Here is a 16,176-nt window from a genome sequence, read left to right as displayed (position 1 = left end):
CATTCTTTCTTTTCCTTCCTTCCTTCCTCCCTCCCTCCCTCCCTTCCTTCCCTCCCTCCCTTTATTTTCCTTTCATTCCCTTCCTTCCTTCCTCCCTTCCTCCCTTCTTTCCTTTCATTCTTCCTTCTCTCATCCTTTCTTCCCTCCATTCCTTCCTTCCTTATTTCTTTTCCTTCCTTCCCTTCCTCCCTTTCACCTTTCATTTCGTCCTTCCCTCCCTCCCTTTATTTTCCTTTCTTTCATTCTAGTTCCTCCTTCCCCCCTCCTTTCCTTTCATTCCTCTTTCCTTCCCTCATCCCTTTTTCCTTCCTTCCTCCCTCCCTCCCTTCCCTTCCTTCCCTTCCTTCCATCCTTCCGTACCTTCATTATTTCCTTTCATTCTTTCTTTTCCTTCCTCCCTTTCCCCTTTCCTTCCTCCCTCCCTCCCTCCCCCCCCCCGTCTCCATCTGAGACAAATCTTCTTCCACACCAGCCTTCTAGGGGGGGAGGGGGGCAGGGGGTAACCTGGAGTCAGGAAAGCTGCATTTCAAGATGCCTCTTTCCAAACCAACCCCCTCCCTCCCTCCCAGCTGCCGAGAAGCCTCCGCCCAAGCCCCGGGGCCGGAAGCCTAAACTCGAGAGACTTCCCAGCAGCTCCAGCAGCGACAGGTGAGAGTCGGAGGCCTGGCGTGTCCCCCCCTCCCTCCCTCCCTCCCTCCCCCCCCCTCGGGTCTGGCCAGGAGCCCCGTCAGGACAGCACCTTCCATTGTCCCGGCAGGGTTTTTTTGCGGGGGGGGGGGGTTTGCAAGCTAAGCTTCCAGGCCAGCAAACGGCCGACATTCTTTCCCCCCCCTTTCCCCCCCCGCGCCTTGGACTCTTCCTCCCGCCTTTTCTCTCCGGCCCCCTGCCAGCAGCGACAGCGACGTGGACCGGATTAGCGAGTGGAAACGGCGGGACGAGGAGCGCCGGCGCGAGCTGGAGGAGAAGCGGAAGCGCGAGCAGGAGCAGGAGCTGCGCCGGCTGCGGGAGCAGGAGCGGGAGGAGAAGGAGCGGAAGCGGGAGAAGGCCGAGAAGGAGGAGGCGGAGGGGGCGGAGAGCGAGAGCAGCGCCGACAGCGAGGCCCCCAGGAGGAGCAAGAAGGGGCAGCACAAGGCAGCAGCCCCCTCTTCCTCGGACTCTGAGGCAGAGAAAGAGGTGAGCTAGAGGGGCGGGGGGGCAGGGGGTCTGGACCACGGTTTCCAGGGTCCTTTTCTTAGCCAGAGCTTTGGTTCTGGAGTCGCCGCAGCCCAAAAAATGGTTCTGGCAGGTTGTTGCTGCACATGCTTGTATTTTGAGAGCCAGTTTGGTGTAGCCAGTGAGTTCTAGTCCCGCCATAGGCATGAAAGCCAGCTGGGTGACATTGGGCCAATCACCAGGAGACGCTGAGTTCTAGTCCCGCCTTAGGCATGAAAGCCAGCTGGGTGACATTGGGCCAATCACCAGGAGACGGTGAGTTCTAGTCCCGCCTTAGGCATGAAAGCCAGCTGGGTGACATTGGGCCAATCACCAGGAGACAGCGAGTTCTAGTCCCGCCTTAGGCATGAAAGCCAGCTGGGTGACATTGGTCCAATCACCAGGAGACACTGAGTTCTAGTCCCGCCTTAGGCATGAAAGCCAGCTGGGTGACATTGGTCCAATCACCAGGAGACGGTGAGTTCTAGTCCCGCCTTAGGCATGAAAGCCAGCTGGGTGACATTGGGCCAATCACCAGGAGACAGTGATTTCTAGTCCCGCCTTAAGCATGAAAGCCAGCTGCAGTTATTTATTTATTTATTTATTAATGGGACTTATATCCCGCCCTATCTCCCGAAGGACTCTGGGCGGCTAACAACAGTAACATACAGCAGTTATGTTATTAAGACGGTGGTTATGTGAATCTGCCTTCCCCACTGACTTTGCTTGTCAGAAGGTTGCAAAAGGGGATCACGTGACCACCCCCCCCCGAGACCCAGCAACTCTCATAAATACGAACCGATTGCCAAGCATCTGAATTTTGATTATGTGACCACGGGGATGCTGCAACAGTCGTGTGAAAAACGGTCATAAGTCACTTTTTTCAGTGCCGTTGTAACTTTGGTCATTAAACCGTTGCAAGTCGTTGACTACCTATGCTCGCCTTGCTTTTCGGCTGCCAAAATCACATCTCAGCGGTTTACTCCTTTACATCTTTGCAGCGCTTGCTTTCTTCTTCTAGAGAGACCCGGATCGAAATTTATCCGCTTGAATTAATTAAATTAAGTCAGTTCCTTCATTTGATCAGCTTCCGTTTTCTATTTCAAGCGCGCTGCTGAGAAAAGTCGGAATGCTGACGGGGTTATGGAGTTCGTGTGTTTTATTTACTTATTTACTTATTAAATTGATTTGATGTCTTATCTCGCTTCCAACTACTCTAGGAAACATAACAAAAACCAAAACGCTAAAATTGTCGAGTATAAAACGAAAGAGGAGAGAACAGAATTGCTACAGGTAGAGATTGGAGCCCGGCATGTCTGCAAAGAGTGTCAGGATTTCAGCCAGTGACAAATCTTGAATCAAATTCATTGTTCTCTGCTTGTAAAGGCTAGGGAAGTTTTCAACTGCCTGGGACCGATTCTTTTTCTTTTTCCCCCACAGGTAAAAAAAGTACCGAAAAAGCAGCCGTCCTCAGATCATTCGAAGAAATCAAGTCAAAAGGAGAAGCGAGGCCACGGAGACGAGAAGGCTCGGAACAAGTGAGGGTCCACACAGGGTTATTTAAGGTTGACACGGTTTCCCCCTTGAAATTCAGCTTAATTTTTTGCTGGCGAGGAAGCAAAGGAAGTTTGTAAGCCCACAGGCCAGTTTCTCTGCAGCATTTTTATCTAATTGCGTCGTGTGTTTTTACATTCCTTCCATCAATGTGTGCATTTAGCACAGAGTTCCCCAACAAAAAGAGACTGCCAACTGTCCAGTTGGTGAATCCAGGAAAAGGAACTCCTGGAACATTACTTTATCTAATATAAAACTTTACTGAATAGATCATTTCGGCACAGAAGAAGCAAAACCAGATCTGGGTTTCCTTCACAAAAGCAGGTGTAGTTAATTCCCCCTTTTCCCTCCGGGCCGCGAACAGTCCAAAATATCCATCAATCTGTTTTGTTGATTTTGCTCAGTGTGTCCTTGAGCTGACAGCAGTGTTGCATGGGGGCGGATGCTTGAATATCATTCCCCCCACTGCATTCCATCCACCCCTCTCCCTGTTATTGGCAAGCTGCAAGCAAAGGCAAAATATAGGTGAACGTGAGTTAGGGTTGGCACAGACCATGAAGTGGGGTGAAGGGGTGGGGTCTCTAACAATGCTCAAAGCTCTAAGCACATATGAGCGTTTATGAGCAGTATCCTGAATCACAGGAAGCAAGCTTCCTATAACCTCAGCTGTCCTTATCACACTCTGTGTGGACCTTCCATCCTGAATCACAGGAAGCGAGCTTCCTATAACCTCAGCTGTCCTTATCACTCTGTATAGACCTTCCATCCTGAATCACGGGAAGCAAGCTTCCTATAACCTTCTCAGCTCTCTACCACTCTCTGTGTGGACCTTCCATCCTGAATCACGGGAAGCGAGCTTCCTATAACCTCAGCTGTCCTTATCACTCTGTATGGACCTTCCATCCTGAATCACAGGAAGCGAGCTTCCTATAACCTCAGCTGTCCTTATCACTCTGTATGGACCTTCCATCCTGAATCACAGGAAGCGAGCTTCCTATAACCTTCTCAACTCTCTACCACTCTCTCTATGGACCTTCCATCCTGAATCACGGGAAGCGAGTTTCCTATAACCTTCACAGCTGTCCTTACCACTCTGTATGGACCTTCCATCCTGAATCACAGGAAGCAAATTTCTTATAATCTTCTCAGCTGTCCACACCACTCTGTGTGGACCTTCCATTCTGAATCACGGGAAGCGAGCTTCCTATAACCTTCTCAGCTATCCTTATCACTCTGTATGGACCTTCCATCCTCAATAATGGGAAGCGAGCTTCCTATTAGCTTCTCAGCTGTCCTTACCACTCTGTATAGTCCTTCCATCCTGAATCATGGGAAGCGAGCTTCCTATTAGCTTCTCAGCTGTCCTTACCACTCTGTATGGACCTTCCATCCTAAATCATGGGAAGCGAGCTTCTTATAATCTTCTCAGCTGTGTGGACCTTCCATCCTGAATCATGGGAAGCGAGCTTCTTATAATCTTCTCAGCTGTGTGGACCTTCCATCCTGAATCATGGGAAGCGAGCTTCTTATAATCTCAGCTGTGTGGACCTTCCATCCTGAATCACAGGAAGCGAGCTTTGTATAACCTTCTTAGCTGTCCTTACCACTCTGTATGGACCTTCCATCCTGAATCACGGGAAGCAAGCTTCCTATAACCTTCTCAGCTCTCTACCACTCTCTGTATGGACCTTCCATCCTGAATCACAGGAAGCGAGCTTCCTATAACCTCAGCTGTCCTTATCACTCTGTATAGACCTTCCATCCTGAATCACGGGAAGCAAGCTTCCTATAACCTTCTCAGCTCTCTACCACTCTCTGTGTGGACCTTCCATCCTGAATCACGGGAAGCGAGCTTCCTATAACCTCAGCTGTCCTTATCACTCTGTATGGACCTTCCATCCTGAATCACAGGAAGCGAGCTTCCTATAACCTCAGCTGTCCTTATCACTCTGTATGGATCTTCCATCCTGAATCACAGGAAGCGAGCTTCCTATAACCTTCTCAGCTATCCTTACCACGCTGTATGGACCTCCCATCCTGAATCACGGGAAGCGAGTTTATTATAATCTTCTCAGCTGTCCTCACCACTCTCTGTGTGGACCTTCCATCCTGAATCATGGGAAGCGAGCTTCTTATCTTCTTAGCTGTCCTCACCACTCTCTGTGTGGACCTTCCATCCTGAATCATGGGAAGCGAGCTTCTTATAATTTTCTCAGCTGTCCTCACCACTCTCTGTGTGGACCTTCCATCCTGAATCACGGGAAGCGAGCTTCCTATAACCTTCTCAGCTGTCCTTACCACTCTGTATGGACCTTCTATCTGAGGCTTTGCTACCACCAAGCCGGACAGTGATGCAGTTTGTTAAGACGCTCTCCATCGTTCCTCTATCTGAAGTGGCTGGAACAGAAGGAGAAAGAGGTGGTCTCCTCATCCGACACAAGAAATGCAGACGCTGCTTTGCACGCTTCACTAAAGATAACATATGAAGGGACCGTCAGATTGTTAGTTATCCGCACTCCCAGGTACTTAAATTGGGACCACTATTTCTGTGTTTTAGCAAGGGGGGGGGTTCTTAAGTGAGTCGTGCTCAATTTTATGACTTTTTTTTGCCGTGGTTGTTAAGCGAATCTCTGCAGTCGTTAGGCGAATCTGGCTTTTCCCCCCGTTGACTTTGCTTGTCAGAAGCCGGCTAGGAAGGTTGCAAATGGCAATCCCCTGAACGTGTGAACGTCATAAATCCATGCCGGTTTGCCAAGTAGCCAGATTTTGATTCCGTGACCACAGAGAGGCAGTGTCGGTTACAACTGCAAGGACTGCTTCTAAGTCCCTTTTTTTCCCGGGCCGTCGCAACATTAAACGTCCAGTGAACTAGCGGTTGCAACCTGAGGACTACTCATGCAATGTTGCTTGCAGCTTGTAAGGTTTTATTTCTTTTATTAAATTTAAATATTCTTGGGTTTCGAGGCCTTTCTGTCTTTCCAAATAGGTCCAGTGAACTGGCGTGAGTTCAGTCCCTCCTCATCTGTCTCTTTGACGCCCCGGGGAATTTGAGGCAGCTGATTGGCAGTTCTGCCCAGAGACCTCGGTTAGCCGTCCAATGGAAAGAAGAGAGGCATCTTTGGAACCCAGGGCTAAAGAGTCCGTCTGGGAGCCGGCCACTTTTCTTCAGCTGCAGAGGAGGCTCGGTCTGATCTGGGGTGCCAGTTCGTCCCCCTTCCTTCCTTTGACGCTTCCCTCCTGCCGTTTTCTCCCCCGTAGGTCTCTGAAAGCCGAACGAGGCAGGAAGAAGCCCGATCTGCTGTCAGAAAGAAAATTGGAGAAGAAAAAAGGTAAAAAAAAATGGCAGGGGGGGACCTTTGGGTGACCTTGAGTATCATTTACTTGCATGTTGGGGGGTCTTGGTTGACGGCAGCCTTAGTATCCACATGGCCTGGGTCCGGGCTATTTGAGGGAACACCTGCTGCCGGCATCAAACCCCCTTCGCCCAGTGCGGTCCCACAGGGAGGGTCTGCTCAGGGTGCCGCCGGTGAGAGATTGCCGGCGGGTGACACCCAGGGATAGGGCCTTCTCAGTGGGAGCGCCTGCCCTCTGGAACCAGCTGCCGGTGGAGCTGAGGACTGCCCCCGACCTCCGATCATTCCGCCGGGGCCTGAAGACCTGGCTCTTTGAGCTCTCGGGCCCAGGCTGAGGAGAAATTTTAATTGGGGTTTTAAGTATACAGGGTCAATTTAATATTTTTGAATTTGGTTTTTTTAACTTTTGTATGGTGGATTTTTTAATTTCCTGTAAACCGCCCTGAGTCCTCAGGGAATAGGGCGGTATATAAATGTAACTAAATAAATAAATAAATAAATGTTGACAGCGGTTGGGCTTTTAACAGAATAATGTCATGGTTCCGACAGATGAAACTCTTCAAAGAACGTGGAGGCATTGTTTTCCTTGAAAGAATCTTTATTTGAGTAACATAGCATCGGCATGAACATAGCTGAAGCCAAAATCTGCAGCTAACATCGGATGTTCTTGCTTTGACAAATAACAAGAGTGGGAAGGGACCTTGGAGGTCTTCTAGTCCAACCCCCTGCTCAAACAGGAAACCCCAGATAAGGGATCGTCCAGTCTCTTCTTAAAAACCTCCAGTGTTGGAGCATTCACAACTTCTGCAGGCAGGTAGTTCCGCTGGTTAATTTTTCTCGCTGTCAGGAAGTTTCCCCTTAATTCCAGGTTGCTTCTCTCCTTGGTTAGTTTCCATCCATTGCTTCTTGTCCTGACTTCTGGTGCTTGGGAAAATAGATTGACACCCCCCCCTCTTCTTTGTGGCAGCCCTCCCCCCTCAAATACTGGAATATTACTATTGTTTGTATTTTCAGTCTTTCCACACGTTGGGAAAAACTTGTGCTGTGGATTGTCGGCTGTCAACAGCACAGGAGCCCTCATTTGCCACAAAAAGGGAAATTTGAGAATTGCCTGCAATGCTTTCCAGCCAGTTTGGGCTCCAGTGGCTCTCAACTGGATCTTTCCATTTGAGGTCATCAAGTTTAACCCTTGTTCAGGGCGGGAATCCAATTGAAAGCTGCTCCCTCCAGCCTCTGACTGAACTCTCTCGACAAAGGGGAGATCGTAAGAGTCCTTCTACTGTTGAGCTTTGTTTGCTGAATGCCTGCCTACCTTGCAAGGGGGTGGTTCAAGGAGTCAAATCAGAAGAGCCAGGACCCCTTTGATTGGCTGGACCTAGAGCAGATATATGCCTAGCCAGGGGTCTTCAACCTTGGCCTTTTTATGAGTTGTGGACTTCAACTCCCAGAATTCCTCAGCCAGCAACGCTGGCTGAGGAATTCTGGGAGTTGAAGTCCACAACTCATAAAAGGGCTAAGCATGAAGCTCCCTGCTCTAATTAAATCAACTACAGGTGTATAACTATTGTACATTTTACTATTTTAGCTATTAAATTTAATATCCTAATACACACACACACACACACACACACACATGCACATATATAGATTTTTTACTAAGAACACTAAAATCTAATACAAACTAAAAAAGGGAGCGAAGGGACAAAATTTTTTTTTAAAAAAATTAAATTAAATTTTTTTTAAAAAATTAAAAAGTTCCAGAAAAAAGAAACAACAAAAAAAACTAGAAGAAAAAGAAACAAAGAGAAAGTAAATATATAAAGTGACTTCCAACCTTCATCATAAGTATAAATAAATGTATTAACTCTTCACCCCCTTCAAAGTTACAAACATTTTATCTCTTCTTCCCATATCATCTATATCTATAGAAAAATCCATCAAACATTTTACCTTTTCGGTCCTGGTGTTAGCCGAAAGTCCGTGAAAGGTAGCCAGAAGTAACAACGTATTTTAACATTGATCAGATAAACCAAATAGAAATAGTTATTTTTGACTGCAGGTTCTTACATCCTCATCTACTCCGGATTAAATTCCCCTTTTTTTTTCCTTCATGGTAGCGGGAGAGTTGATTTAGTATATATCGGGGGTCTTCAACCCTTGGCCCTTTTATGACTTGTGGACTTCAACTCCCAGAATTCCAAAGCTAGCATCCCTGGCTAAGGAATTCTGGGAGTTGAAGTCCACAAGCCATAAAAGGGCCAAGGTTGAAGACCCCTGGGCTAGCCAATAAATGCCCTTGCTGTGGGGATCCACGAGGCTAGTGGGGCAGACTTTTAAAAAAACCGTTCCTCCCACTGCAGAACCAACGGTGGAAGAGAAGCTTCAGAAATTGCACAGCGAGATCAAGTTTGCCCTCAAAGTGGACAATCCGGTAAGCTATTTGGAGCCAGTTTGGTCTAGTGGTTAAGTTACCAGGCTAGAAACCAGGAGTCGGTGAGTTCTAGTCTGGCCTTAAGCATGAAAGCTGCCTCGGTGACTTTGGGCCAATCCCCAGGAGTCAGTGAGTTCTAGTCCCGCCTTAGGCGTCAATGGCAGCTGTTGATTTGGCCCAAATCACCAGGTGGTGGAGAATTCTAATCCCACCTCAGGCACGAATGCCAGCTGATGATTTGGGCCAATCACCAGGAGATGGAGAATTCTAGTCCCGCCTTAGGCCTGAACGCCAGCTGATGATTTGGGCCAATCACCAGGAGATGGAGAATTCTAGTCCTGCCTTAGGCACGAATGCCAGCTGATGATTTGGGCCAATCACCAGGAGATGGAGAATTCTAGTCCCGCCTTAGGCACGAATGCCGGCTGGTGATTTGGGCCAATCACCAGAACATTTAAGAGTTCTAGTCTCACCTTAGGCTGGGTGATTTGGGGCAAATTACCAAGCGACCATGAGTTCTAGTCCCGCCTTGGGCATAAAAGCCAGCTAGGCAGTTCTGAGCCAATTACCAGGAGAAGGGAGTTCTAGTCCCACCTTTGGCTCGAAAGCCAACTGGGTGACTTTGGGCCATTGCAACCCACCTCTCACAGGTGGTGGTTATGGATGGGGCAAATAGGAAGGAGGAGTATTATATATATTTGCTGCCTTGCGTTATGAAGTCCAGAAAATTCTAATCAATCACAAAACACTCCACCCTGCTTTGCTTCCAGTGTCAGGGGTGGGAGAATCTGACTTCCTGAGTCAGCTTTCAGATGTATTCCCTATCTGAGTTGGCTAGCCAGTCAGCTCATTCACACAAGCTTCAAACCCCCTTCCTCCTATTAGAAATGAGTCCAGCAGATATTTGGGGATCCTCTTGTTCCTTTAAGTCAGGGTTTTTCAGTCATTAAGTCATTAAGGTGGGTGGGCTTTCACTCCCAGAATTCCCCAGCTAGGTTGCTTTAAGATGGGTGGGCTTCCACTCCCAGAATTCCCCAGCCAGAATGCTTTGCGTTGGGTGGGCTTCCACTCCCAGAATTCCCCAGCTAGGTTGCTTTAAGGTGGGTGGGCTTCCACTCCCAGAATTCCCCAGCCAGAATGCTTTGCGTTGGGTGGACTTCCACTCCCAGAATTCCCCAGCTAGGTTTGTTTAAGATGGGTGGACTTCCACTGCCAGAATTCCCCAGCCAGAATGCTTTGCGTTGGGTGGGCTTCCACTCCCAGAATTCCCCAGCTAGGTTTGTTTAAGATGGGTGGACTTCCACTGCCAGAATTCCCCAGCCAGAATGCTTTGCGTTGGGTGGGCTTCCACTCCCACAATTCCCCAGCTAGGTTGCTTTGCGTTGGGTGGACTTCAACTCCCAGAATTCTAGGAATTGAAGTCCATGCTTCTTCAAATGGCCAAGGTTAAGAAACATCCCCTTCGTTGTTGAAGGATACCTGAACATCCAGGTATATTTTTTCTGCTTCAAACCCCGCCCCCCACCTTTCCCCTCTTGATTGAAGGCCAGAGTTTTCCCAATCAAGCCTGAAGGATTGCTAGCATGGCACCGTTGCCTCGACTCCCCATGCCCCTCCCTCCCTTCTTGCCATCTGATTCGCTGCCAGACACGCTGCTTCCTGGGACTGTAAAACCAGGCCAGCTAATCTGGGCCCACCCGATCCTCTTCTTTCCCTTTAGGACATCAAGAGGTGTCTGAGCGCGTTAGAAGAGCTGGGAAGCTTGCAGGTCACTTCACACATCCTCCAGAAGCACACCAACGTCGTGGCTACCCTGAAAAAGGTACGTGGGGCCACGGATGGCGAGAGTGGCTGTTTCCTCCTGCCGCCCAGCTTGTGCGGTTAGTCCTCAACTTACGTCAGTTCTTTTAGCGACCGTTCAAATTGGGACAAAACTCACTTAACCGTCTCGCTTAGCAAGAGAAGTTTGGGGCACAGTTGTGGTCGTTATGCACAGGGAGTCCTCGACTTAACGACCACAACTGGGCCCAAAATTTCTCTGGCTAAGTGAAACATATATTTTTTTTTGGCCTCATTTTACGGCCTTTCTTGCCACAGTTGTTAAGTGAATCACTGCAGCTGTACAGTTAGCAGCATGGTGGTTTAGTGAATCCGGCTTCTCTCCCCTCCTCCACCCCCCCCAATTGACTTTGCTTGGCAGAAGGTCGCAAAAAGGGATCGCGTGACCCCCCCCCCCCGGGATACTGAAAACCATCGTAAATAGGAGTCAGTTGCCAAGTGTTTGAATTTTGATCACGTGATGCTACAAGGGGACAACCTTGACCTGGATGGTTGAGAATCTTCATAGATATTTATTGATTGAGCGACACTGGCTGGGTTTAGCCAACCACATCAGCTAAAATCGAGCTGACTGGGGTGTGAAGACTAAGAAACCATCATAATTACAGAATAAAATAGGGATAGGATAGACTAGACTAGACTAAGAATAGAATAGAATAATTAGGATAGGATAGGATAGAATAGAATAGAATAAGGATAGGATAGGATAGGATAAAGAATAGGATAAAGAATAGAATGGAATAAAGAATGGAATAAACAGAATAATAGAATGGAATGGAATGGAATAGAATTAGCATACAGAATAGAATAAGCATAGGATAAGGATAGGATAGAATACCGTATTTTTCGGACCATAAGACGCACCGGACCATAAGACGCACCCAGTTTTTAGAGCAGGAAAACAAGAAAAAAAATTCTTTCTCCTTCTCTCTTCCTCCCTCTCCCATTGTCCCTTCCTTCCTTCCTTCCAGTCACCATTAAATGGATTGGACTTCAGGCAATGCTGAGCGTTACTCGAAATACTTTACATGGGTTATTGTTTGAATTATCCTTCACTAATCCCGCAAGATGGGGTACCAGCAACTCTTTATTTTGCATCCCAGAGAAATTACGAGAGAGGATTGCAGCGGGGGTCTTGTAGAGACTCGGTTACATAGACAAAAACTATGGCTGGGCCGCTAACACGTTTATAAGCAAGCATGGCTTGTGGTTTGTCACCATTGCAGATGTAACCTGAGAATTTTCACTTTGTCTGGAATTAAAGAAACAAAACAAAACCATGGATCCTTTTTTAAAGTTCACTTACTCTTCCCAGCAGAGAAAAGAACATGAAACTTAGCTAACTAGATTAGGGACAGTTTGGGAACTTTTTACCAGTCAGGCCCAACTTACTGAGGCTCATTTGTTTTGCTTGTCACTTAAAACAAACTTGTGGCTCCTTGTGATGTGCAGACTTCCTTCTCTCTGAATTGCAGTTCCAGATTGTTTACCAGATGTTAAACGGGATCTCTTCTCAGAAATGCAGCTGGCCCTCTGTTTGCTTTCACTCATTTTCCCACTGAAAATCTGAGCCACTCACCTTGCTGGTCTTTGTGCAATAGGAAATGGTTCGTGTGTGAAACGGAGCGAGGGAGATTGCCAGAAATGCAAATCGGCCGATCTCGCGCTTCTGCAAACTCCCTTGCTCGGTTTCAGCTTCCCTTGCTAAAAGAGAAAGCAGGCTGAAACGAGGCAGATTGCAGCAGCGCGAGATCAGCCGATTCGCATTCCTGGCAATCTGCCTCTTTCGGTTTCAGCCTGCTTTCTCTTGTAGCAAAGGAAGCTGAAACCGAGCGAGGGAGAGTGCAGGAGCATGAGATCGGCGTTTCTCAGCACGTGCCGATTCGTGCTCCACTTGCGGAGGTTGGGGCTGGCCATACGGATCACCTTCGGACCATAAGACGCACCCTCGTTTCCCCCCCCCCACTTTTGGGGGAAAAAAGTGCGTCTTATGGTCCGACAAATACGGTAGAATAGAACAGAACAGAATATTGAGAATAGAATAGAATTACAGGATAGAATAGAATTACAGAATAGAATAGAATAGAATAGAATAGAATTACAGGATAGAATAGGAATAGAATAGAATAATGGAATGGAATGGATTAGAATAAGAATAGAATAGAATAGAATAGAATAGAATAGAAGAATGGAATGGAATGGAATGGAATAGAATAGAATAGAATAGAATAGAATAGAATAGAATAGAATAGAATAATGGAATGGAATAGAATAGAATAGAATAGATATTGGAATACAGAATAGAATAGGATAGAATAGAATAGAATAGAATAGAATAGAATAGAATAGAATAGAATAGAATAGAATAGAATAGAATAGAATAGAGCTGGAAGGGATCTTGGAGGTCATCTAGTCCAACCCTCTGCTCAGGCAGGAAACCCAATATACCCATTTCAGACAAACGGCTGTCCAGTCTCTTCTTAAAGACTTCCAGTGTTGGAGCACCCAAAGCTTCTGGAGGAATTTCGTTCCACTGGTTAATCGTTCTCACTGTCAGGAAATCTCTTCTTAGTTCCAGGAACCTGAAGGGTTCAGATAGCTGCCCTCGTGGGAGCCCTTTGGAGCTGCCCTTCCAGACCCTCCCAGGCTGAACCTTTCTTTCTTTTTTTCTTCTTCTTCATCTTCTTTCGGTCATCATCAGATTCGACGTTACAAAGCCAACAAGGATGTGATGGAAAAGGCAGCCGAAGTCTACACCTGCCTGAAATCCCGCGTCCTGGGCCCCAAAACTGGGGGCAACCAGAAGGTGCACAGGGCTGACGTGGAGAAGGAGGAGAAGGAGGAAGGGGGCAGAGACAAGGAGAAGTTGCCGGCCGGGGAAACGGAGAACGAGCGGAGCCAGGAGGAAAAAGATGCCGGTAAGGTCCTTCTCCAGGCGGGAGTCGAAATCCAAAGATTCCGGGAAACTTTGGCCGGTCAAATATCGATTCTGAAAGCTGCGGGATTCGCCCCTGTTCCTTAGAAAAGGAGACCCCGTTGAGCTGCTGGCTTCCCATCTCGGTGGGGGGGAGGGGTCCCAAGAGACCCCCATTACTGAGAAGCAGCCCAGGATTCCCAAGGGGAGAGAAATCCAGCCCTTTGCTCCTGGTGCGAGAAGGCCTGTTCCTCTTCCAGATCTCCCAGCGCCTGTGAATGGGGAGTCGGCCACCCAGAAAGAGGAAGGGGAAGCAGAGGACAAAGGCCGAGGGGAAGACTGGACTTCCGGAGAGGGCAAGAGGGGGACATCGCCTGAAGACGCCCACAACGAGTAAGTCGGTCTGGGGGGCGGGCATGGGAGGGAGGAGGGAGAGGGAGGGAGGGAGAGAGAGAGGGAAAAGGGAGGGTGGAGGAAGGAAGGAGGGAGAGGCAGGGAGGGAGGGAGGAGGGAGGGAGAGGGAAGAAGGGAGGGGAGGGAGGGAGGAAGTGGAGGGAGGAAGGGAAAAGGGAGGGTGGAGGAAGGAGGGAGGGAGGAAGGAAGGAAGGAAGGAGAGGCGGAGGGAGGGAAGAGGGTGGAGGGAGGGAGGAGGGAGGGAGAGAAAAGGGAGGGTGGAGGAAGGAGGGAGGGTAGAGGGGAGGAAGTAGAGGGAGGAAGGAAGAGAAAAGGGAGGGGGGAGGAAGGAAGGAAGGAGAGGCAGGGAGGGAGGGAAAAGGGTGGAGGGAGGGAGGAGGGAGGGAGAGAAAAGGGAGGGTGGAGGAAGGAGGGAGGGAGGAAAGGGAGGGAGGGAGAGGGAAAAGGGAGGGTAGAGGGGAGGAAGTAGAGGGAGGAAGGAAGAGAAAAGGGAGGGGGGAAGAAGGAACGAAGGAGAGGCAGGGAGGGAGGGAAAAGGGGGAGGGAGGGAGGAGGGAGGGAAAAGGGAGGGAGGAAGGAGGTGTGGAGGGAGGAAGGAAGGAGAGGGAGGGAAGAGGGAAGGGGAGGGAGGGGGGAAGGAAGAAAGAAGAAATAGAAGGGAGGGAGGGAGGAAGGAGATGGAGGAGGGGAAGAAAGAGGGAAGGTGGAGGAAGATAGGAAAGAGGAAGGAGGGACAGAGGGAAGGAGGAAAGAAAGGGAAAGAAGAAGAAGAGGGAGGAAGGCACGTCGGGAAAGAAGGAAAGGAAAGGAAAAGAAGGAAGGAGAAAGGGAGATGGGAGGGAAGGGATATCTCACAAACCGCCCTTCTCTTCCCCGGCCTCCGAGAAGACCCTTCCCGAATTTAGGAAGGCTGCCGCAGGTCCCCAGGTTTCCCGGCTCTTCCTCACGCCCTGATCTCTCTCTCTCTCTTTCTCTCTCTCTCCCACTTCTTCCTTCCCGCCCTCCTGGGACCCCAGCGGAACGCAGGACTATGCCGAGACGGAGCGGGCCGGGACGGAGCGAGGCAGGGCCCACCCAGAGTCGGACTCGGCGGACGAAGATGAGGAGAGTTGAGGGCGGCCGAAAGGGGCCCTCCCCCCACACCCACCCACGCCCGAGGAAGTGGCCCCGGATTGTTGGTGACGCCGGCAGCCTGCGCCCGGCGTTTTCTGCGATGCTTCTCCAGGCCCCCTGCGGTAGATGGCGTTCTAGGTCACGTCCTCCCCGAGAACTCTTCCCCCCTCCGCTCTCCTCTTCCCCCTTCGCTCCCTCCAGAATGATGAACTTCGGGGCGGGGGGGGAGGGCTGACCCACCCACCCACCCACCCCCGGTACATTTGTATTGCCCCTTCCCCCCCCCCCCACGTTCCTCGGCGCTTCCCTGTCCTCCCCTCTCCCGCCTCTCGCCTTTAATCTTGTGATTTCCACAGAACACGAAATGGAATATATAAAGGGTTGTTTTTTAATGAAAAAAAAGAGAGAGAAAAAAGAAAAGGCCGCCGGTCTTTGGTCTACCTCCTTTATTATTTTTTTTCTTTTCTTCGGCTCGGGGAACGAGAAGAGCAGGGGTCGGTGACCGGGGCTTTAAAACTTTGGAGATCCACCCACATCCTGACCCTCTGGGGGCCGGAGATTTTCAGGGGGGAGAAGCTGAAGGGGTTCCAGCTTGGAAGGGTTGAACTGCGGGGTCCTCGGCGCCCCCGGAGCTGGGTGGTTCTCTTGCGGACGTTTCGCCACCCGACTAGGGAACGTCATCGGTGCCAGAAGGGAATGTGGGGTTTGCGGAGTGCCAGGAGAGGAGGAAGACCGGGTTCCTTGGCGCTCTCTTGATTTGGGTTTTCTTCCAGACGTCTCATCTCCAAACTACATAACGTCATCAGTTCCAGAAGGGGGTGTGGGTTTTGTGGCTTGGAGGAGGACGACTGTGGGGCCCTTGGTGCACCGATGTTTCATTACTCAACTAGGCAACATCAACGGTGCTAAAGGGAGTGACGTTTGCGGTGAGAAAGAGAAGGGGAGAAGAAGAACCTTGGTGCTTTCTGAGGCTTGCTATTTTCTTGCAGACGTTTCGTGACCCAGCTACGTAACGTCATCAGTGCAAGTGTCATGGTTCCGATGAACGAGACAATTCCAACAAGTTGCAGGCATATTATTTATCTAAAAAGTCTTAGTAACGAAACGGAACGTCGGCACTCGTGGAGGGATGCCAGAATCTGAAATCTCCTCTCCCCCCCCCCACAAAGCCATCGTAACACACACACAATCCCCGCCCTACACGTCGTAAATCACATCCAATTACTTTTACATAGGAGGTCTCTCCTCCCATTCTGTACGCGGGCTTTTCTAATCTTCTCAAAATAGCCGTTAGAAAATTCCCTCCCTTCAAGATTCAAAGCGAAGCAGTTTAAACCAAAGGCTGTCTTCTTACATTGTCGGTGCAA

At 49.4% G+C, this 16,176-nt stretch overlaps 1 protein-coding gene across 3 annotated transcripts in view; it reads left to right on the top strand.

Moving 5' to 3' along the window:
* HDGFL2 (HDGF like 2) overlaps nucleotides 1–15,797 on the top strand; it is a 39,004-nt gene extending 23,207 nt beyond the window's left edge. Inside the window, exons 8-16 of one of the 3 annotated variants that reach the window (XM_081321067.1) lie at nucleotides 570–648; nucleotides 894–1,173; nucleotides 2,632–2,729; nucleotides 6,004–6,074; nucleotides 8,459–8,529; nucleotides 10,250–10,351; nucleotides 13,070–13,286; nucleotides 13,543–13,675; nucleotides 14,713–15,797. In XM_081321067.1, the coding sequence (XP_081177193.1) occupies nucleotides 570–648; nucleotides 894–1,173; nucleotides 2,632–2,729; nucleotides 6,004–6,074; nucleotides 8,459–8,529; nucleotides 10,250–10,351; nucleotides 13,070–13,286; nucleotides 13,543–13,675; nucleotides 14,713–14,809 (1,148 nt within the window). In that variant the 3' untranslated portion in view covers nucleotides 14,810–15,797. Of the gene's footprint in view, nucleotides 1–569; nucleotides 649–890; nucleotides 1,174–2,631; nucleotides 2,730–6,003; nucleotides 6,075–8,456; nucleotides 8,530–10,249; nucleotides 10,352–13,069; nucleotides 13,287–13,542; nucleotides 13,676–14,712 lie in introns of those variants that run through there. The other 2 variants (XM_081321066.1, XR_014025598.1) reach the window with 2 other exon arrangements.
* Nucleotides 15,798–16,176: the final 379 nt, after the last annotated feature.

Source organism: Vipera berus (assembly GCF_964194415.1).
Source record: "Vipera berus genome assembly, chromosome: 1".
Taxonomy (NCBI): domain Eukaryota; kingdom Metazoa; phylum Chordata; class Lepidosauria; order Squamata; family Viperidae; genus Vipera; species Vipera berus.
This window is presented reverse-complemented; position numbering and strand designations above follow the sequence as displayed.